Source organism: Ruditapes philippinarum, unplaced genomic scaffold (genome assembly GCF_026571515.1).
Source record: "Ruditapes philippinarum isolate M1 unplaced genomic scaffold, ASM2657151v2 ctg3939_1_1_1_1, whole genome shotgun sequence".
In the NCBI taxonomy this organism is placed as follows: domain Eukaryota; kingdom Metazoa; phylum Mollusca; class Bivalvia; order Venerida; family Veneridae; genus Ruditapes; species Ruditapes philippinarum.
In genome coordinates, this window is record NW_026853802.1 from 307,501 (window position 1) to 331,812 (window position 24,312).

The window sequence follows — 24,312 nt, forward strand, 5'->3', positions numbered from 1 at the left end:
GATCAATTTCTAAAATCCTTGCTTCTATAAAAGAAAATAAAAGAGAAAAACCTTTTTCCTCTATATCCAAACTCTACATCTGATATACAAAATGGTTAAAACTATTCAATACATGTGTATTCATATGTTAAATTAACATCATCTACATTGTACATGCACTGGTATAATTATATATTCAATGATATCAACAAAAATTACATGCATTACATAAATGTCCAAAGCACCTATAAGTTTCGTTAACAGCTTAAATGGATACAGCGTTACATAAAGAATTTGATACAACCTAAGACATACAATAAGAATATTCCTTTTAAAATACAAACAACTGATAAATGTGCAGGACGAGACAGATTTCATAAAACAAATATCACATGTAAGTTTCTATTGTGCAAGTTATTTACATTTTACAAGTAAAGTACACATATCACAGACAAATTAAAGATGTGTTTGCTCGACTATAGAATTATCAGGAGGAGGTGGAGGTGGTGGCATGGGCCGAGGAGGCCGAGCTATTGTATGTCTATTTAAGCTGCTATGAGAAAGCTTATCTTGTGGATGCTGAAGCTGACTATGGTTTAATGCCCCATTGTCGGGATGTAACCCTGTATTAGGGGTTAGACTACCTGTAAGTTTTTCATTGTCCATATGGTGAAGAGGTGTTCCTGGTATTGTAACAGGGGCTCCTGTAGAAGCTGATCGCTGGTGCCCTGGAGGAACAACAGGAGGTGGAATTTTCGGTCTGTCACCTTGGTTGGATTGGGAACCAGACTGAAGTGAAGAAATGCGCTCTGGTGGATTTGGTCGATCTGGTGGTAAAGTTTTCTGTTTATCAGAACGAGACAAAGTGCTTGGAGAGCTATCACCTTGTGGTGTTAAAGCCTGTCTTGGCCAGGTCTGGTACTGTGATGCCTGCTCACCAGGTCTCACGCTTGCTGATACAGCTACAGAATATGGTCTCTCTGGGGGCGGAGGAGCAGGTTTTCTTGTCGGTCTCCGAACCACGGACTGGAAGTCTTCACTGTGTAAACAGGAATACATGCTATTAAATATACCAGATGTGTTTGCAAAGGATTTTCTTTATTTAAAAAAAATAAATGTATCTATTTGGCAGAAGAATTAATGCAGAAATCTTTAAGCTAAGTTATTGTTCAAAAGCTAATTTTTTAAAAGCAAAAGCAACAAGAATTCTACTATAAATAAAACTTGAAATTTATTAGTCATGCTGACTGACAAAAGGAAAATAGAAGATTGTTTCAGACCATAAACATCTTTTAGCATGTTTCACATATATGAACCTCCATGCCAAAATACAAATGATATAAATGTTTAGTATAATTCTTCCACCAAATAAATTGTTAGTAACATAAACATAGCTAAAGAAATTCCTTTACAAAGACAACCCAAATTCCTTTACAAATAAGCAGACTATAGTTCTGCTTTAGTCATTTATACTGCTGTTAAATCTTGTGAAGTGATATCTGAATACAATTACTTATAATGCAGAAGCACGGAAATACTTTGTATTTAAATTGGAAATCAACCTCAACCCAAAAAATGTCTATAGTTACATGCTAAAAATAACTGTTAAGTGAAAAGTGTCATACCATGGAAATACCAAGAACTGTTAGACAAGAGATAAAATATCAAGGTCAGCTTATGGTCAGTTACAGTGACAATGCTAGAAGCAAGTATAACATATGCAACAAGCAGTTTTACCTTTCTGCTAAAGGTGCTCCTTGTAAATTTGAACTACTGACAGCAGGTGATACTGATGGTGACCTTGACCCGGAGGCTGGAGTCACTGGACTTCCTGTATCCTGATTGGCTGCTGGACTAGAGTGAGGGGTTCCATGGGAGGAGCTAGACTGGTTGGAACCAGTTCTTTCCAGTTGGGCATGATCATGTGATTGCGTTTCTATTGGTGTTTTTGGAAACGGAGGAGTGTTACTTTCCTGGGGTGTTACACATTGAAAGTTGATATCTGAAATATATATTACATATATTGATTAATAATCTTAGCCATACCCTTAGATTATCAGACACCTTTCACAATATAAGCAAATCTTACATTCCTCGTGTATTGTTTATCATAAATAGTAAGCTATTAGAAATTGTAATGTTGAACTTATATTGTATATATTTTATGAAGCTGTGACATATTTTTTTATGATGCTGTGAAACTTTGGTGTCTACAGATTTTGAAAGAGATGATTTTCTACCTGTATAGCTTTAAAACAAAAGAAAGGCAGCATTTTATATTGTAAATACATGTTATGCACAAGCTCTGTATTCTAGCTCTTTTCTACACATTTACACAAGTTATTTTACAAGCTCTGTCTAATCATAATTCAGCATATCTGTATAAACCTTCTCCTGCTACACTGTCTGGATGTCTAACACTCGTTTTGAATAAGTCCATTAATTACTTTAGGGAGTTTACAATGAAATTTCAAAAGTTGGTCATCAAACAGTATAAAACCTAGCTTGTAGGAGCTGGCCTAGCAAATGTTGTATTATATGTAATTCTAACACGACCCTCATTTTTCCCTATTGAACATAGAAGAACCGAAAGTGTGCGTTATTGTGCTATAAAATCACTGTTTGACGTTCTATATTTAGACATGTGACGTAATCATTATACATGTGACTATAAAATCCGACACACTGACAATAAGTACGGAAACAAGTCAGGCCCAATTTTGCTTAATATCAGGTACGGCAGCATTTATTTGTTGATGTCGTGTTAGAATCAAAATAATATATCCAAATCGGTGATTTTATCACTGGACAACATCACTGTTTGTTGTTCAGATGCGCATCATTATATCACTCGGGCTACGCCCTCGTGATATAATTCCTCGCATCCGAACTCCAAACAGTGATGTTATTGAGCGATAAAATCACAGTTTGTGATATATTATTTCTTAAGTATTAAAACAGTAACACAAATATATCTTTCAACATAAATCTAACTTTTAACATCACCTATCTTTTCACTTAAATCTATCTTTTTAAAATAAGCTATGAAAAATCTTCTTTCCGTTGTGCTGCTAAAGTGTCATGTGTTTTTTTTCTGTAATGATAAAAAAATGGTTGAACCCTTTCAAAGTTTGTAGCCTATAACAAAGATTGTGGGTTTGACCTATTGAATCAACTTTGTGAGAGCACAAAGTTACCTTAACACACTGTTGTTTATGTTGCTTAGTCTGGTCTATATGTGATAACAACTAAATTACCATACTAATACTCTCACTTAACGAACTGTCCATGTTAAAACAATTTATCTTTGTCAATCTTTCATTTATACAGTACTTATACTATCATATACTATAACATGCTAGCATAGTAGAAATTCTTCACATGTATTACATGTATCTTATAATGTATAGTAAAATAAACAATCTTGTTTCAAAGTAAGAGAATATCATTCTACTGTCTATTTAAAAACAAGCACAAGATTCCAGCAGAAAATATAGTACAGTAAATATAGAATACAATACATATCCCAGTGAAATATAAACACTAATATTTCCATTCCAATTGTCTTCACATATTGGAACAATTTGTCATAAAATAAAATATTCCTGGCATCAAATCAAAATGATCAGATCAAAATAATAATCATTATATATGTATAGTAATGGTATTTGCCTTTCTATATGCATAAATTTCTCTAAATTCATAAGGTTTCCCCCCCCCCCTTTTTTTTTAAAGATTTAAACTGTATGTTGAAATAAACAACAACACAAACTGTGCATGTTTTCTAACAAGACATGCTGACTGTTGTACACAATACAACAAAATACTATAAATTAGTTATCACAACTTATTTTGATTGTCTACAGTTAGTTAATTGATACAACATATGTAACTTTGTGGGTAAAGTCTCAAACAAAGGGTTTCTGATTCTACCATAATCTGGGGTATGTGCAACCGTTCATATCCAAAGAATAAAGCAAAGCAAGCAAAGTAGGAAAATCTTTTATTTCAATCACATTTGTTCATGCAATACAATCTACTAGAAACTGAAATTTGAAGGCTAAAAACAGAAGAAATATTAAATTTTCTATCATGACATTTACAACTCTAGTGGAAAGAAAATCAAACTTCCATTTAAAGAACAAAAATTAAAGACTAGAAGCAAATATTTCACTACAAAGACATCATAAGCAAAATTTCAGAAATTTAGTTCTTTTATCTGATTCTGAATATAAAAAAAAAAAAACAGTCTAAATATATCTGTTTTAAAATCTAAATTAAAATTCCAAATAAACTAATCCGCTTTCATTGTAAATGTCAAAGAGATTTTCAAAAACTGCACTTTCTTTCTGAAGATGCAGTGTTGTACAGTAAAGTTGGAATGTGTTTAGCAAAACAGTGAAAGAATTGTATACATTGTTTTACATGCCTTCTATCAAGCAAGGTAAGGTCAAGGTCAAATCAGTGTCCTTTTTATATACACACACACAAGGTCAAATTGGATATCGAGATATTTCAATATTTTTTTAGCCAAAACCATAATTTTGGAGGAAAAATTTTCTTTTCTTCAATTTATCAGTTTGAGTATTAAAAAAAAACTATTAGAATAGAAATTCTGTTTGAAAATACAGTGTAATCAATTTCCAAAAATAAATGCAAATATACTCTTGAAAAGCCAACAAATTGCAAAATTTTTATTGCTATCATAAGCTGTCAATTTGATATATATATATATATACAAAAAAAGAAAAATTAAACAAGCTCAAGGCAACAAAAAGGGAGAAAAAAAACAAGGCTCACTTATACATCACAAAAACATATGCATGATATCACATACTGACCCTGATTTGACCTTGCTTGACCATTTCCTGAGATATTTCCCATAATGCAAAAGTCAGAATTTCCTGTACTGTGAAGTTGGTCATCCCATATAGATCTGACCGTATTCAAGTATTTTGGCCACGTACCACCGTCACCTAGCGATTGAAGAGCAAATGCTGTGCTGTACATGTCTGAATGAACATTGTGTCCAGAAGGTGATGATGGGCTTGTTGGCTGTAAATGAGCTGGTTTTGCATCTATTCTAGGCTTAGGCGCTTGTCTTTTTATAGACGGTTTATGTTTAAGACGTTCATTGGGGTCAAATGTAATGATGGGGTTAGTACGTTTGTTAGTGACACTCGAACTGGGTGATTGGAATGCATTAGACTGGCTCAAGTCACCTCTAGCAGTAAGATAGTGGTCCACACTGTCCCTTCTCTCTAATGTATCAGCATTCTCATACTCCTTATTGTGTACAGAGGCTTCAGATACACTTGTTGATTCACTAGATGATGATACTGATTCCTCACTTGTTTTACGACCAGGTACAAGATCTTTCAGTTTGGACTGTGTCCCAGAGGTGCTTGGTTGAACAATAGCTACAGACTGCGAAATAGATGGCTTTGGTGATGTTATGGGAGGAGGCTTTGAAGTTGTCATGGGAGGAGCTTTTGTAACAGCACTGCCTTGTTTTTGTATTAAACCATCACTTTGTCTGCGTTTACGAGCAGGTGCTTGATCTCTCTGAGTTGCTTGAAAGTCAGCAGCTATTCAAAACATTACAAGATATAATATAATAATCATTTTCATACGACCAATTACTACCTTATGTATCTAAGCACTTTAAAGACCATATCATTTATGCCTATGTTTGAAATGATCTCATTTTCTGTTTTCAACATAATTGATTCAGTTTCAAGATGCAGCAGTGGTAAATAATTGCTAAAAAGCACACACTGTTTAATATATGAGCGGCTCAGCCGCGTCATGACAAACCCTACGTAATGCAATTGCGACCAGCATGGATCCAGACCAGCCTGCGCATCCGCGCAGTCTGATCAGGATCCATGCTGTTCGCTTACAAACTCTATTACAAATAGAGAAACTGATAGCGAACAGCATGGATCCTGATCAGACTGCGCGGATGAGCAGGCTGGTCTGGGTCCAAGCTGGTCGCAAACGCATTACGTTGGTTTTGTCATGACGCGGCTCATATACATGTTGTACAGATATGAATAAATCATAATGTTACACAGATTCTTTTTAAGCATCTCTATAAACTAAAATAAGACTGTTTACTATAAAGCTGTCAATGATAAAACTATCTGCTTTTCTATAAATAACATCAACTACATACGGCCTCATATATTAATACCAAAGAAAAATTAATGCTGCAATAGTTACAATAAAAATTCCCTGTTTCTTCAATGAAAATGGTAAACTTTTCTTACTAACACAGCTGTTTTATTCAACAATTCAAAAATTGATTGTGAACAGATTAAATGTTTCCATGGTTATATTAAAGTTTTGTATATATTAGGCACCAAAAGTTCACTTACCTCAAAAACAACATTTAACACATGCCAACTCACAGAGCAGCAATTTTACCTATACACTTTAATAATTACATTATCTAAACACTAATTGCCTCTACTTTATATTGTATTTTAATCTGATATCCTTATCCTCTTATACATACATCACTAATTATTATTTCTTGTTTCTTTACAGAATCAATTTATAATTTTAAATGTTCCTTATCAAAGAAATAGCGCAACATCATGGACTTACTGTCATACATTAAGGCAACGTAAGAATCTGTATTGAACATTTTTCCCACCAACAATAACATCTTTTAAAATGTGATCAGAACTATACAGTGATATAACAAAATAACAACTATTTTATACCTACTGTTCCATTACATCAAGGCCATATCATATACTATATATCAGTATACTATATATCAGTATTTTAAGACATGAATAAATGTACAAAGCTAATATCATGAAAATGTTTGTGGTATTTCTTAAGTTCTTATAATTAATATTATGTGAAACACTAATCAGGAAAGTTTGGACTTAAGGAGTTATTGCCGTTAGAAAAAGGGCTTACCATTATTTCATCATAATAGATAATTTTTTGTTTTTTTTTTTTGTTTTGGGTTTTACGTCACAGCGACACAGTATAGGTCATATCGCGACGTTCCAGCTTTACTGGTGGAGGAAACCTCAGGTGCCCTTCCGTGCATTATTTCAGGCACGAACGGGCACCTGAGTAGAACCACCGACGTTTCGGAAGCTAGCTGGATAGCTTCCTCACATGAAAGAATCCAAAGTCCCTGTCGGGATTCGAACCCACAGCCGTGAGGGGCAAGTGGTTTGAAGTCAACGATCTTAACCACTCGGCCACGGACGCCCCATAATAATAGATAATAAATGATTTGTCAATTGGTTATTTCAAGAGTAGTACCATATTTCTTATAAAGCAATATATATCCATAAACTTTATAAAGATACAGTGTATATATGCATGTATAATGTATGTACATACCTCCAGGAAAGAACCAGTCTGCATGCTGAACTATTAATTCTGTTATCAAACTTAATATGCCTGTATTCATCATATTTGGGCTGAAAACAACAGTTAATTTTAAAACATAATAAAAATAGCAAGACTTAATATCAGTAATTGTAAATGGAACAAGAGCTGTCCGTAAGACAGCGCGCTCGACTTTTTTATTGCTTGCCAATAAAAAAAGTTTTTGCAGTAAAAGGCAATACAAGAATCTCTGTATTTTTAAAGTGAACTAGTTGTTTGATACCCTTGAATATTACAGCAATGTTTATATGACATAATTTATGGTAAAGTGAACAAGTGGATAGGAATGAATTTTTTTAGATTTTTTAAGTTTTTTAGTGCTTGCCTATAATACAAAACATTGACAGTTAAGGGCCATAATTCAAATAAAATCTTTGACAGAATTACCTTCTCCTGGACATGTTTGGGAATCATGATTGTAAACAAGTATTCCAACTTTCAAATTAATATCTCAAACAGTTCAGTCAAAAAGTGGACTGGTACTAAAAACTTAACCAAGATTCTAAGTCGATAAAAGGCCTTAATTTTTTAAAACAAATCCTTGACAGAGTTACCTTCTCTTGCGTACAGATGGGGGTAATGATGTGAAATAGCATTAAAAGTTTCAAAGCAATATCTCAAAGGGTTAAGGCAATAAGTGGATTTTACCCATATTCAATGTATTTTCTAAGTCAAAAAGGGGCATAATTCTGTCAAAACCTTGACAGAGTTATGTCCTCTTGTCTGTTGATGAAGGTCGTGATGGTAAACAAGTATGGTCAGTTTCAAAGCAATACCTCCAATGGTTTTGAAATAAAGTGAGGTGGTACAAAAAACTTAACCAAGCTCAATACACTTTCTAAGTCAAAAAAGGGCCATAATTCTGTCAAAAACCTTGACAGAGTTATGTACTCTTGTCTGTAGATGGAGGTTATGATGGTGAACAAGTATGGTAAGTTTCAAAGCCATACTTGTAATACTTCTGAAATAAAGTGGGGTGGTACGAAAAACTTAACCAAGGTGTGACGCCAACGCCGACGCCGACACCGACGCCGGGGCGAGTAGGATAGCTCCCCTTTTCATAGAAAAGTCGAGCTAAAAATGCAAATCATCAACTTATTTTATATTCTTATAATGATTCACTGTTCCAAAACTAAACAGCTGCCTTAACCATATACTTAACCATATTTGGTGGCATTTTATCTATTTTTATATTTAAAAGTATAACCTTGATTTTGCTTCACAATTGTCTTTGAAGTACTGACAACTCTTCCCTATTTTTTTAAACAATAGAGAAAAACAGGCCTCTTTAAAGATATAACAATTAATCATTTTATCTCATCTCATATTATACAATTTACTTCCCTTTTACACTGTACCTAATGAAGAGAGAAGACATGTTAGTATACAAGGAAATAAACATACCCACTATCTCCTTCTGACCAAATGAGATTTGGGCCTATCACAATTGCTATATTGCCTGGTGTCATTTTGTTCACTTCTGACTTCTCTGTCAACTTTGACAAAAATTTTATTAAGTACCTGAAAAAAGGATAATGCAACACTGAGTTTGAATGACTGAAATTTACAACAAGAAATACTTCATCATTAACAGGAAATCCACTGAGATTTTTTGACATGACCAGTCCAGAAATATTTTTTTCAATATTTTCATACTATTTGAGGCAGGTCTATACCATTAACATTTTCTCTTGTTGGGTGATTTTTCAAGTTAATTCTGAGTATATTCCTTTATCAACGTTTGCATTTTTTGCCAATTTAACTACCCCATTTGATCTATAAAGGATACCAAATTTTATGTCTCTAGGCTTCTGGACTCTCAGTCCTTTTATAAGGAGACTCAAAATAAATAGTTCAAACTATATCCATTATTAAACGATCTGAAAGATAAACCATATTATAGTTTACAACATAATGACATACCTAAAATTATCATAATTTGGTTTTGGTAATCTATCTACAACACACCACAATGCTTGTAATCTCTGGTCTTGAGGCCTGAAACAAATAAACCCCATTAGATTGTATCACAAAAACATACTTCTTTAAATGTAATGCTACATCAGGTTTATATTTTCTTACAAAACATATTCTAACAGACTAGTACCATAAAAATTTGCAATATCTTCACATCTATGGTAACTGAATTTATTATTTGCTTTATAACATTGCCATTTTTTAAATGTTTCATAAACCAAACATGTTTAATACCCCTACTTTAATCACTACTGAAGCTGTAGATTTTAACATCATATTTATTTTTATCCATACTTCTATAATATGACACAATAAATTAAATGGTAAACTTTGAAAAGCAAGTCCTAAACAATAAATAGTTTACTGATGAACTGCTGTCCTAAAAATACTAATAAAACAGGTAAACTTTGTCCTAAAGTAAATTTATCATATTGATAAACTGTTGTTTTAAGATAAATTGAATTTTTGTTAAACTTTTATTAGTTTATAATGTTCAAAAATAGATGTACATTTGTAATTGTTTTACAGCATGTTAGATGCTACTCACCTGATGAAAGTAGTGCTGAACATGATATTATTTGTCATTAAAGTAGCAAAATGTAAACAAAATAGTATTTTGTCTTCCATACAAAATACTTGATAACTATAAATATACAAATTGTCAGAAGGCAACAGAGGCAAAAGATGGTTCAGGTAATTGACCAATGAGAAACTTTTTAAACCAAAAATAAAGAAGCTGTTAAGAAATAAAAATAAGTGTAGAAATAAAAATAAGTGTTTCTGGGGCATAATTGGCATTTAATCTTGATATTAAATCTTCTTAATACACACATTGTGTTAATTTGATATTATAATTCACTTTAAAGTCATTTACTATTGTAAGATTATACAGCCATACATTATACAAGGAAGAAGAAAACAGACTTACACTGTCAACAATGTAAAATGTAAGTAAAACTTAAAAGGTTTAAAAGATCACTAAGTTTCCCACATTTTCTATCACAATAAAAATGAAAACGTAGATCATCCTTCTACTTACTTTTGAGCTGCAGCCATGAAATCAGGGAAGAGTTTAAATGTCAGCAAAGGTTCAGGAAGTTCTCTTAAATACTGTTTGAACGCCCCTAATTACAAAAAAGAAACTTAAGTTTATTTTTCAAACACGAAAAAATCAGTAAACCATAAATAATAACAATGTATGAATACTAAATAAAATTTGTAGGTGAATATAGTAAAATGAAGCTTTATAAACAGCAGATTTTTTTCATATTAAAATAATCTTCTCAAATATTACCAACATTTCTACTTTATCAAAATAAAACACTAGTAAAGGGAACCACTGAAAACAGGATTTTTTATAGACATTAATCAGCAACATGAAACATGGTTTGTGTAACATACCTGCTACTGTATGAGGATCTAATTCTCCACTGTCCTCAAACTCTATACCTGCATCAAATGATGCCTAAAATGTCATAAAATACATCATTATACATGTATTATCAAGATATTACCTATATGTATTTTGTTTTTCTTTAATTCAGTGGTACATAATTATATGCAAAAGGATATTACAGTTTGTACAATAAAGCATCCATTTTAAACTCTCGTATTAAGAAATACATCATTATCTGTGGTATACAATGTTAAAAGTTATTACAATTGAAATCGAAGAAATCAATATTAAAATCACTTTATGGCACCTTTATGAAAACTTGTTACCAAAATGTACACAAAACAAGACTACTGGATGCATTACCAATGCTTGTCTGTAAAGGGCAATAACTAAACAAGAATTGAGATTGGAAACAGACAAATGCCCTTTCAGGTGAAATAGGTAAAGGACAAAAAAATGGGCATAACTCAACAAGTATAACTTTCAGAATAATGCATAATAAGCAAGTATTCCTGTAAAAGTTAAGGGCTTCATTAAAGCTTTTGCACGAATACCACAACAATGACGATGACAACAATGACCCAGTAATAATATCTCAACCTTTTCTTTACAATAAAAATGATAAAAATGACCTAGTTACATCTATTCTATGAATATATATTATTCATCTATAAAATATTGGTGAATTTAAGATGTAAACCAACCTTTAACTTTTTTACTTTAGACGCCATCCCAGCAATTCTAAACAAACCCTATATAAGTAAAAAAGTATCTATGTTAGTCATATAAATAGGTGAATCTTGTTAATATCAATTTTCCCATGCTTGAAATAACACCGGTCTTTTAATATAATTGATTCCATATAAGACCATTTTTAGTACTTAAGATAATAAATAAACAATGGTTATCTATTCAAATATTTAGAAAAATTTAGACAGCTTGACTTTTTGCATGGCTGCCAATATATAATGAATAAACACAAAATTTGATTACAACTTTTTTTAAACCTCAATATAATTCATTTATTTAAAACAATGTGAATACATTACCTCTTCTTCTAATCCGACATCGAGTAGGAAGCAGACACAAGCCTCTAGCACCTGTGCTATATCTCTATTAGTTACTCTTAAATGTTCCTCTAAAGCAACACCATACACTGGCTTGATAGGATTACAGCTGAGTGATTCTCGCATTTTTGGTATCATTGTCTCTATTATGGCTAATGCATGCTGATGATAACTGGCTTGAGCTTCTAATAACTGAACAAAATATTCAGGACATTAACAATGATAAAATAAAATCATGGACAATGCAAACTTCTTTAATTCAATTATACTCTAATAGGAGCTGCAGTGCCAGCCCGGTTCACATCATGATGGATTTTTTTCAGATAAAATATGTCTTGGTAATTTGATGGTCAGGTTTTAAATTGGTAAGAGATATATAATTATAATACAACATCTTTTAACCCTTACAATACTAAATATCTTAAATGGACTTTAAATCTAGATAAAACCATTTATCATTTTTAGGGAAAATTTTAAAATTAATATAGGTGGACAAGCCGACTGAACTCAGTTTGCAGAAGTACCACAGGTAAAATCAGTTGCTGGCAACTGGCTAAGGGTTAGAGTATATGATAATAGATGACATGCAATAATCACTTACATTTAACAAGTTTTGACTATGTTCTGCTTCTTTAGATATAAAGCCAAACATTCCAGTAGTGTAAGCATCCTGAAACATAAATTCTAACACTATCGGAATTTTTTCTATACAAACAAAGAAGGCCCGAAGCGTGCATTATTCCACAACAATGCACTCGCCGTTCTTATAAAATACAAATAATAATAAAGGCAATATAATTCTGTAAAAACAACCTCTTTTTATGGAGCTATTTGGTGTACTTTCTGAATAGTCGATTTTAAAGATGGTGCAGATTAAAACTGACCGATATTCTTCATATTTGTGAGATTGCATTTGCCCTCTTGTGTTTACTTTGCATATAAACTCCACCCTAAATACACGCAGACATAATTGCTTGTAGATAATGATATCATATTCTTAGGAAAATATGCCTGAATGACTATTTTGAATTTGATAATTTTACAGAATTGAAACTGAGATGATATTGTTTAAGCAAATTGTGGATGATGGTGGTTATTTGCTAAACTCACGGTTATTCACATAAACTCACTTCTGTTTAGGTAATCTAAAAACTGGCAGAATTTTCTCTCTCATTTTTTTCCTTAACAAATCATGGGGAGTAACTTCATACATACTAAGCACTTCAGGATTTTTTTATTACACACACAACTGCAGTATGTACCATAGCTAGTCTGACTTTATCAAAATTTATTTTTGTGTTTCTTAAGAATGTCTGTAAACCAATAATGGTATTTTTCTGTACTAATGCAGTAACTCCTGAAATTCAAAATCAATTAAAAAATTCACAGATTGAATGATAAATATGTTTCAACACATGTCATAAAAATATCTTATCATGACTGAGATAAAAAGCATATTAAAATTATATACTGATTTATTGAACTGACCTTTGCTGCTTCTACACGATTCTGAGTATCTTCTAGTTCCGTGTAGAGACTGTCAACCTTCGCTGAGGCAGACACCATATTAACACCTGGAACCTGTGCCTGCTTTACAGCACTATTATGCCTGAAATACATGGTGTAAACATTATGGTATGTATTTATAAATGAACAGTTAAAGAAATAATTATACACATAGATATTGGATTCATAACCCAACTTGAGATACTATAGGATAATTCATTCAACAATTCTCAGTGTTTAATAGTACAAGGGCCATGCAGGGATTTTCAGAAAGAATATATTACAACTAGATTTATTGGTCTCAACCAGTGACCTAGATGATTGTATAACCCTGAAAGTAAGTTGAGTTTCATGTGAATGCTGTCAACATGATTTTTTAAGTCCATATTTAATAACTAAGAATAAAATAAAACAAAAAGCATTCAAATTGAATATAAACATACATGTAGAGATGTTAACTTTTTATCAAATATTTGATAAAATGTCTTTCTAAGTACATGTTCACAATTCTATAAGTATAGCTATTTTCTTTCAAAATTGTTATGTGTTTAGTAACTTCATATTACCAATTTGTGTTTATTTTGTAGAGTTTATGCTCTAAGTGTTTATTGTAATAGTGAATGAACATGTATGCTATTATCATGTTGGTTATGTACATTGTTTGTTCAACTGCTCTTCTATAAGGCTAAGTAGTGAGTAATATTTTCTCCAGTACACTTTCATCTTGATTGTTGTACTTCCTGCCAAGTTCAAAGTGGAATTATCTTCCTCTTACAATGATTGTCTTAAGTTAAAATAAAGACTTTACAGAGTAGTAAATCAAAAAAGTAAATTTATACAACTATAAAAAATATACTACTCAAGGTTTGCTAAGCACCAAGTTTTCCACATAGCATCATACATTCTACATCATATAATGTTATGATACCTACATTGTAAATCGTGTAGTAATGTATCGAGAGTATACCCTGTGTACACATAACCTTGAATGACAGGCCATTTCCACATGCAAGTAGTGCAAACAAGGTGACCCTGTATTTTGATAGTCTTAATTAGACACATACCGACACATGTAGGGTGTTCATTCTTCATTTTCCATTGAAATATTGAACATTTAAGATTGAATAATGGCAAATGCAAATGTTAGAAGGCATTTATCAGACGCAGAGTTGTGGCGGGCAGTTGGTATCTCGACATCGTGAGGTTGGTGAGGTGTTTGGTGTGGACCATATGGTTATCACCCAAACCTGGGCGAGGTTCCAACAGCATGGTACATCTGTTAGACGACATGGTGGTGGCAGAACAAGGGTGACTACTGAGGATGAGGATCGTTTTCTGCTCATCCAGGCAAGAAGAAACCTTTTTGCAGCTGCAAACCAGCTTCGTTCTGACCTTCAAAATGCTTCAGGGGTGCATGTGTCAACACAAACTATACGTACATGTTTGCATGAGAGTGGTTTGCAATCGAGGAGACCATATATATGGATCCCACTGTCTAGAGACCACTGCCGGCTCCAATATGATAGGGCCATGAACCATGTTGGTTGGAGCAAGATGGACTGGCGGCCTGTCCTCTTCACTGACGAGTCAAGGTACTGCCTGGATTACACAGAAAGGCATGCCAGAGAATGGCGAAGGCCAGGGGAACAGTTCCATACAGCAAGCATTGCAGAACACGAGTACTATGGTGGAGGATCAATAATGGTCTGGGGTGGAATCAGCTGGGATGGACATACTGACCTCATCAACAGAGGCACATTGACTGCCTAGCTGTAACAAGATGAGATCCTCAACACCCAGGTAAGGTTGTATGCTGGTGCAATTGGTAATGTGGTCATTTTGATGGATGATAATGTCCGCCGCCATACAGCCAATGTCGTCTCAGAGTACTTGGAAAGACAGGGTATCACTAGTTTGGACTGGCCGGCCCGATCCACAGATTTAATCTAATGAGCATGTATAGAATGAGCTACAGGTCCATATTTCAGCCCATCAGGTCCAGCCAAGAAGCACCCAAGAGTTTTGTGCCGCCCTTGCTGACAAGTGGAATACCATCCCACAAGCCTTCCTAAGAATCCTGAAATGGAGTATGCAACGACAGTGCCAAGCTGTCATTGCCAACACTGGGTTACAAACTCGCTATTAAAGCAAAATTTGTTATGAGTTTTTCACAAATTTTACCATATCCGTCTAAAACACAATTTCATTACAATCATAACAAATCAACATGACAACACATTACAATCGGTAACAAATTCCTTAATGATGTTTATAAATAAGAACTGAAATAAATCTAATATTTGACATACAACATAAGATAGGTACAAAAATACTCTTGGTGCTTAGCAAATTTTGAGTAGCATATTATTAAATAGTGACTAATATTAAACAAATCAAATAAAAAAATCCTAGTTTACAGTATTTACAACCATAAAATTATTTGATAACTTTACCTGCTTTTTGCGGAGTCCATGTCTAAAGTAACTTTACCAAGAGCTTTTTTCAGTTTGCCTATATGTGGAATTTCATTCTGTAAAATATTAATGAAATAGAAATGAACAGTTTGGGACAATAAAAAGCTGATCTTAACATCAAGCAGAAAAGGGGTGGGTGTGAATAAAACTTATTACAATCATCTAGAGTGATAGTATAACCTTTACCTTTTTTATTACTATGAAGAAAATCTAAACAATATTCAAACAATTATTTTTAAAGTGTATAATATAAATGATAATGCACATTTGTGGTGTCAAGATTCAAGCAATAAAGTGAGGAATACTGAAAAATCAAAACCAAAAAATTGATCCAGTGTTCTGGTATTTCATCGGTTAAAAATGACGGTATTTTCTTCATACTAAATCATTTATCAATTCCTCCTGACAATGCTAATAATTGTAAATAAACTTGTCCATTTTTCAATCTGGACAAGGGTTAATATTAAAATAAGTACTGAGTCACTGACTGAATACTGGACATGCATTATTGAATTCATTTTGCTTCTTTGTTTAAATTACTTTAAGTGGTTTGGTCAGTTTTTAAATAAAGTATCATCAAATGACAAAATGTTTCACTACAGACTACAGATTTATATATTTACATGAAACTTGATGCCATTATACCATCATATCAAGTTTTGGCACTTTTATTCTGCTATAATGTTAAACTGTTGTAGCATTTTGATATAAATTGGAACGAAAAATGGCAGGATTTATTAGTTATTACCTCTACAATAGCTTGCAATGGTTCAAGTACATTTTTCTCAACATCCAGTTCATATTGTAGATGTTGTTGAGCTAGTGAATTCTGACAATCTCCACACATCTGATACATCTGTCTGTAAAATCAATATAACAAATGTATTATCAACATTCTATACATAATGTTCCATAACAAAAGGACATGTGCATATAAACAATCATAGTATTTTTACACTACAATTATCATAATTTCTTTTCTTTGGTTATATAAGTGACTTCACAATTTTTTTTATCAATGAATTAAGCTGTTGAGGAGGAGAGCCATCAATGCATTATTTGCAGTATAGGCAAGAACCTGGTAAAAACCACTGACCTAGGCAACAGTGTACTACTAGTAGTTGTATCACAGTAAAAATAAAATCAATTGTATACAGTTAATTCAAAATATCTTAATAATTACCAAATTAATAGACTACAAATTCATATTCATTAATCAAAATATTGTGATTATAAACAAATTTTAAGTAATCAATAACTTGAAAGATCTTTGAAAAAGGACATACCCCATAATGCATTCTGTTCCTAAATAAGAAGCTGACTCGATCATACTGTGCCCAAGACCAGCTTCAGGCATCTTTTTCTACAAAATTTAAATCAGATAATGAGAAAATCATTTCTATATGATAGATAAATACTCAACAAGCAAACGTTTTAAATTGATATCACCTGTCATATGATATAAAACTTCTTAGTATCATATCATTTATGTACAATGTATGTTATTTCAAATATAAATGAAAAGTACCTATATGTAGATACTTATAATGTTACAAAACTCATAATTGGGCAAAATCATGCAAAATACAAAAATTGTTGTTGGCAACATTTTGACTTATTATAAGTGCATTAAAATACAATTATAACATTGAGAAAAGAGATAAGACACTTCCTGCTGTTAACATTAAATGGAAATGGATCAGTCTTGAACAATATCTCTCTTTTTTCCCCTTTTTTAAAAAAAATATTTTTTTTTGCTATGCTCAAATCATCTTGTCATTTACTATGTGCAAACTATAACATTTTTTTCTATGAAAATTGAAATGCATACATAAAAGAGACAGATTTAGTTTCAAAAGGAAGTAAAACTTAAAACTGTAACAACTAAGATTGAACCTTGAGAGAGTTATAGAAACAATGAATGTATGTATACTGTCTATGTGAACAGCTGTTGTTTGATGAGTCATCAAAAACTTTCTTGTTATACGTCATTATACTGAACTTGTACCATTATACATGTATAATTTGACATGCAGGTTTAATATATCACATTTATGTCATTTAAACATTTGTATTATTAGGTTAAATATATACTTTTTATGTATGACAGTCCTGTATTAATAGTATATAACTAAAAGTATGTTTATTTTGCATGTCTTACCCTAGGGCATACAGTGTATGATAATTTTACTAATAGATAACATAAAATTAAAATAAATTACATCATACAAAGCTTAATGAATATAAGAGGAAAAAATATTTTTCATATAAAACTTCTCTGAATTTATAAAGTATTTTCATAAAATATCCAGTAAATCACTGAAATTCAAAGAAACAGTCATAAAACAGCAATTAATATAACAAATTGATAAAATACAGTTCATAACAACCCTGAAAAAAGGCAATAAATTATTGATAAAGTAAAAAGAACATACAAGTCTTTTTTCTGGGTCACTAGTACCAGCTCCCAGAAGGCTGGTTCCCAGTTTCTTGACTGTGTTTGATGAAACATGTTTCACTAGCTCAACTTTTTTCTCCGAGGTCTGAAGATCATCTGATAACACCTCAGTTTTCTCAACCCTGAAATATGATAAAGATATTTCAACCCCTGCTTCTGAAGAACAACAAAGATTTAAAGACAAACACATGTACATGTATATATAGTTGTTATTTTAAAAAAAAAAAGGAAGAGAAAGAACAGAGAAGCACTACTTTAAGTAACATTTTCATTCTTGAAGTTAAGATAATTTTCCATAGTAAAAATAGTGTGTCTTAAAGTGTTCAAGCATGTCATATGCAAATCTGTATCACAGTCTAAAAATTCTTTCAAAACAATTTTAACTTGACAGTTTAGTTATTTACCATTAATAAAAACAAGAAGCAGAAAATAAAATTATGCCAAAGACTGACCTCCCAATTTTTTTTTTAAAAATCCTATAACTTTTTTTTTTATATCATCTGACAAGGATTTAAAAATACATTTGTTAATTGTCTCATCCCATATACAAAGTAATTTAAATGTTTGTTAGAATAGACACCCACTGACTAAAGCTGGTAATGTTCAAACATGTTCATTTACAATGTATTAAGCATTGTCAAATATCCATATAAAGTCAGTGAAAAAAAGAAGTAACTTACAAACAATGAAAATGAGTATATAGAACATTGTAGAGACTGAGTACTGGTTAACATTTTACTTCTTATTTTTTCATACAAGAATCAAAATTTTGTCAAAATTGAGTTTTATACTGGTATCATATCACACAGAAACTAACAATCTAAAATTGTTTCAAGATATTTATTTCTATGCAATAACTCATTCTACAAAATAAACAAAACACTTCATGGTAAATCAAATGGTTTTACCATTTTTTTTCAATAATCAATCACATGGGGGACCTAGTACTATGTAATATAAGAGCAGGACAGACACTGATGATAAAGCTGAATTTGATAATCCTTTTAATATTTTTTTTCTAGACCTTAACTTTTTGTTCAACCAAAATGACTTTATAATAAATGAGGTAGGAACACTTTCGTTTGTTTGCTTCTTTTCCCAAAAAGAAGTATATTTGTATCTAATAATACACTAAAATTTTATTGTGTTAAATAATAATACATGCATACTATTTTTAATACTTGCAAATTGCCATATGACATTGTATGTGTTTGACTCTTTTGTTGTTTTGATTTTATAATACAAGTACAAAATACAAAATGTATATATTTTTGGCATTTAACCGGCAGTTTTTTTTTCCAATACTTCAACACCATTGTAAAAAAATTAAACCATTTATTGAAGATTACAAAAACAAGTATAACTACAGCACAAAATATTTGTTAATAATAAATGCATGAAGCTTAGAAAACAAACTTTACAGCAAAAGCAACATTATTAAATTTGTTTATGATACAGGAATTACGTGCACATGATAAAGTTCCTACCCTGCTACAATGATAACTGATATAGCTTTTCATCATGCTCAACAAATCTTTTAAGAGCACTCAAGAAAATTATCTTATCATCATGATCTTCATATCTTTATCCTTTCCATTTCAGATAACAAGGAACATTTTGCTACAGATGGCTTTTAACATGACAATTATAGCAAGTTGAAAAAAAACTACATGTTAATATAAATTGTTTGATAATAATGTCTATGTAAGTAACTTAGTAAGTAAGTAAATTCTTTATTATAGTGACCTGTGTTACACGTATATACATACACAAAAATACACAAAGATGAACACCCAGCCCATAGGACCTATAAGTCACCCAAACAAAAAATCATAATCTGAGCATGTGTAAATGTATCATCATGTAAAATATAAGATCTATTAGACAAGCTGACAGCAAGTGGAGAAAAAACTGGACCTTTGAATACATTATATATGTATATTTATTTGAGGTGAATATGGTAGGAGACGAGAGCTGTCAGCTGTTGATAGGACAGCATATTTGACTATATTTAGTACTTGATAGTAAAACAAGAGCCTGGATAATGTAATGTAGAATGGATAATGCAGAATTTTCTAAGTTAAGAAAATCTTCAGTAAATTTATGTTTAGATAATTTATAAGAAGCACTGCAGAACTTATTATTTCAAATGCTAAAGAAATGACAGAATCTACAACTGTGCATTAACTAGCATCTTTCATACACAAATCAGCAAATATTCTAGAACATATACATGTACTTTGACAATTTTCACAATTTGATTTATCATGCATTTAATTTCAGTAAATCTCAGGACATGTGGTTGATTTTGACCTCAGTGTCATGATACCCACAAATAAGATGGCCACTATGTATACATGATACAATAAATACACTGTTTGTCATCAGATTTTTGACAGGAAGATTTGTAAGCCATTTCCTTCTATATAAAATAAAAACAATAATTAGAGGGTCATGGGCAAATTCAAAACTCCACAATACATGTGATCTGTGTTATGCAATTCACAAATATCTAAGGCGCAAGGCTAAGGCTAATAGTTTGTGTTAAACAGATTGATTATGTTCAAAAATGTATTGACTTCAAAAAAACTAATAATTGTATTATATACTGCCAAATATTCAACCGAGATCTACCATTATATTTTATGTCATTTAAAATAAGCAAAATATCGTTTTTTTTAAAGATTTTAATGGCATTTTGCAAGGCAAATTATCCATATTTCATTCTCTTTAAGAAAAATAACATGTAACTCACTTGCAGTGTTGCTTTTGACTACAAATCATAATTTGATCAATTATGGTAGTGGATATATGTTATATAGTTTCTTTGTTCTGTCTTTTTCATAGTTAAGCATATTTGCAAAGTACAAAATGAGATCAATCTGGATAATTACAATTGTGCTTAACAAAGTGTATGAAGTTTGTCCTTATAATTACTATTCTAAATCTTAATAGCAGTCTTTAGTGTCTTGTGCATGAAATGATCTATCTTCACAAAATTTCCACTAAGTTTTGCCTACTTTGGCCCTATGAATTCAGACAAGATACTGTTTATGGAAAAAATTATAAAGGTCCAACATGCTATGTGTATGTACAATGAACATCAAAATTAAAGTACATGTAATAGATAGATAGTAGATAGATAGATAGATTCTAATGGATAAGACTGACATATGATATCATAGAATACAATGCACATTGTAAGCAATTTAAGGTAAGAGAAATGAGATGGAATCATTATTTAGGAATTCTTACTAGTACTACTAAGGCAATGTTAGACATAAAATATCAATTCTGCAGGCCTTCAGATTTCTGACAAGACAATTGTCACAGATTTTATATAGAAATAAACCTAGTGACCAATTTTAGTCTCTAGACAGTGATTTTTGCAAAGTTTAATCAGGCTAAACACTCATTTTTCAAGTTAGTATGAAGTTCAGATAAAATAATTAATCATCTTTTCATACATGTATAAGAATTCACCCATTCTTAAATAGTGTAATTTTATCCTTTGAATAGCTTGTTCCTTTATTTTCTAACACAACAAGTCCTTACACCGGGCATATCATCAGTCAAGCCAAAAGAGATTGAGAAATATGGAAGATTTCATTTTTATAAATCTCTGTAAAATATCCACAGAGTGTAATCTAATAACCATAGTAAGTAAATTATGAAGCAAGATAATTGCATGTTAAATGTACTACAGTGTACATGGAGAGAGATGAGGAAACAGGAATAAATTATAGGTAATCTCCCTATTCAAATACCCAGGAGCGACTGGGACCATTTCATAGCTGCAAAACTTCTTTCAAATTCAGTGTGCCCATACCATGTGACTATGACATCACTTTTTGGTATGGTAAAATAGCAAGCAGAAATTCTAAATAAACCAGTAAATTCAAATGGTGTTATATTTTGATAGTGAATGTGTATATCAAGTTTATTATATGTCAATTTCTTTGATAGTTATTGAGAAAATGTACCTTAACAAACAGATTAACCAGGGCTAAAGTTCAAAAGGGGGGCATAACTTTGGAAAAATTAATTTAAATATTATCTGCCCGCTGAAATGTTTAAAACAGTAATTTTGAAGTGAATAGCTTTATAGTTTCTGAGAAAATGGACCTTAAAACTAAAATAAAGAAAAGGTTAATCAATGTCAACGTATATGGCATGCAGGTCCAGGAAAGTTCCATTAACAGATTCATATACAAATTGTCATTTTTGTGTCAATTTTGTGTTCGACATATATTAGCTATGCACATCATAGGTAAAACCTTATTTTATAAATAATAATATTATATCATATGATATTTATTTTTCATAATTTTGACATTGCATTTACAAAAACAACAAATAATAACTGACAAAGCAATAAGCAAATTGTATTCCATCAAACAGACACTTGGATTGTAGACCCTGGCCCTTCTTTCCCTGAATATTAAAAATTAAATCATTTTTTTTTTGCAAGCACTAGTCTTAAATTTGTTTTTAATGATATTATTATTAGTATTTACTATTATAACATGGTTTAGTGAAAGCGAGCTTCAATGTGTAGACATAATTGACCTAAATGAATTTGAAGTATTCATGTTATTACATGCCTTTTCTTTCTAGTGTCTATCAATCAATATGTTATTGTCTGATCATACATTTCTTTCAAGCTTTGCACATTCAATATTAACTTTACCACACTGTGTCACATGTTTGGTTATGAAATCATGACAAATTTGCTGGTTCTTGCAATATAGCAGAAACTCATAGGAAATCCGTAATGTTTTTTGTTTTGTATTTAATTACTTGCGCAGAGGCCTTAGCCTCTTGCTTTTATGGGGAAAAAAATACTAGATGGGAAGTAAAAAAGCTGGTGTAAGTTCAGATTTTTTGGAAAAACTGCATGATTTTAAGAAAATTTCCATTGGGAATCTTGCAGCCTTTTAAATTTTATAGGTGTCATTTATCATACATGCCATAATTTTTAGACTCATTTCCGGGACACTTTTCATTTGGTGGTGGGGCATTGATCAGCAAACGTATTTTTTTTAAATTTACATAGTGGCATATAACCTATATAACCGGTAGTTACATTTTGCAAATTTAATGACATCATAAACAAAAGACAAAATGTCAATAATTATTAACAGTTTTTCTATCTTTTTTAGTATTTAGGCATCGTAAATTCAATCAGTCACAGAATAGTATAAAGCTATGTTAAGCAAGGACAATTAGCCTAGTCGTTTACCTGAAACATTCGCTGAATCTTGTAGATTTCATCACCTCATATTTAGCGGTAATTTTCACGGTGTTTGACCACTAATAAAACTAAATTTGTGCTGGCCTGTTGTTAATTACAGTATATGACACCTTCGCTCATGAAGCCCCAGGGGGTAAATAATTAATCTTTTAATTGATCAAAATTATTGCCGATAACAGTTTGTTGGAAGGGGCACATAGATATACCAATCAAAGGATTAGTGTCACCATTGCAATGTGGTAAGGGGATAATCGTTTGTTATAAGCGTTCTAGACTAGTTTATAAAAACTTGACAATAAAATTATATAAAAAGGTAAAATTTCTTGCATCAAAGTAGATTATTTTAGATCTTTTTTTACCGGGACACAAAACATCTCCGGGACAGACACCTTATTTCCGGGACTTTACCGGACATCCAGGACGTTATGGCATGTATGCATTTATATATGGTGAAAAGTCACTGGAAACAAAAAACTAAATGTATCAAACAGTATCAATTTGGAATGTATAGTATCACCATTTCTCATTTGCAAGCAGATAAGGTAATCAAAATAAAATGTATCCAGACAGGGCATTTTTTGTCAAAATTGTGAAGGGGCCTGGGCCTGTTCATTTTGTGAAAAAAGCGCGATATGTCATAAATTTGTGAAAAATAAAATGACATATAACCAGGCATTTCACGACATTTTGAAACCAGAACTGTTTGATTATAATTTCTGACCTGTGTAAAATCTGCTTCAAGTTGGTTAATTTACCCGCACGTGTATATTTAAAAAAAA

General features: G+C 31.6%; 1 protein-coding gene across 7 annotated transcripts in view; it reads right to left on the minus strand.

The window, feature by feature from the left end:
• Positions 1 to 24,312, minus strand: part of LOC132737955 (rho GTPase-activating protein 44-like) — a 33,104-nt gene that overhangs the window by 7,851 nt on the left and 941 nt on the right. Inside the window, exons 2-17 of one of the 7 annotated variants that reach the window (XM_060725343.1) lie at positions 18,257 to 18,401; positions 17,108 to 17,184; positions 16,570 to 16,681; positions 15,801 to 15,877; positions 13,330 to 13,450; positions 12,443 to 12,511; positions 11,824 to 12,033; positions 11,479 to 11,526; positions 10,780 to 10,843; positions 10,418 to 10,502; positions 9,325 to 9,399; positions 8,806 to 8,922; positions 7,354 to 7,433; positions 4,821 to 5,567; positions 1,717 to 1,981; positions 624 to 1,018 (exon numbers count right to left, since the gene is read on the minus strand). In XM_060725343.1, coding sequence (XP_060581326.1) covers positions 624 to 1,018; positions 1,717 to 1,981; positions 4,821 to 5,567; positions 7,354 to 7,433; positions 8,806 to 8,922; positions 9,325 to 9,399; positions 10,418 to 10,502; positions 10,780 to 10,843; positions 11,479 to 11,526; positions 11,824 to 12,033; positions 12,443 to 12,511; positions 13,330 to 13,450; positions 15,801 to 15,877; positions 16,570 to 16,681; positions 17,108 to 17,184; positions 18,257 to 18,401 — 2,687 coding nt within the window. Of the gene's footprint in view, positions 1,019 to 1,716; positions 1,982 to 4,820; positions 5,568 to 7,353; positions 7,434 to 8,805; positions 8,923 to 9,324; positions 9,400 to 10,417; positions 10,503 to 10,779; positions 10,844 to 11,478; positions 11,527 to 11,823; positions 12,034 to 12,442; positions 12,512 to 13,329; positions 13,451 to 15,800; positions 15,878 to 16,569; positions 16,682 to 17,107; positions 17,185 to 18,256; positions 18,402 to 24,312 lie in introns of all 7 variants that reach the window. The other 6 variants (XM_060725341.1, XM_060725340.1, XM_060725344.1 and 3 more) reach the window with 6 other exon arrangements.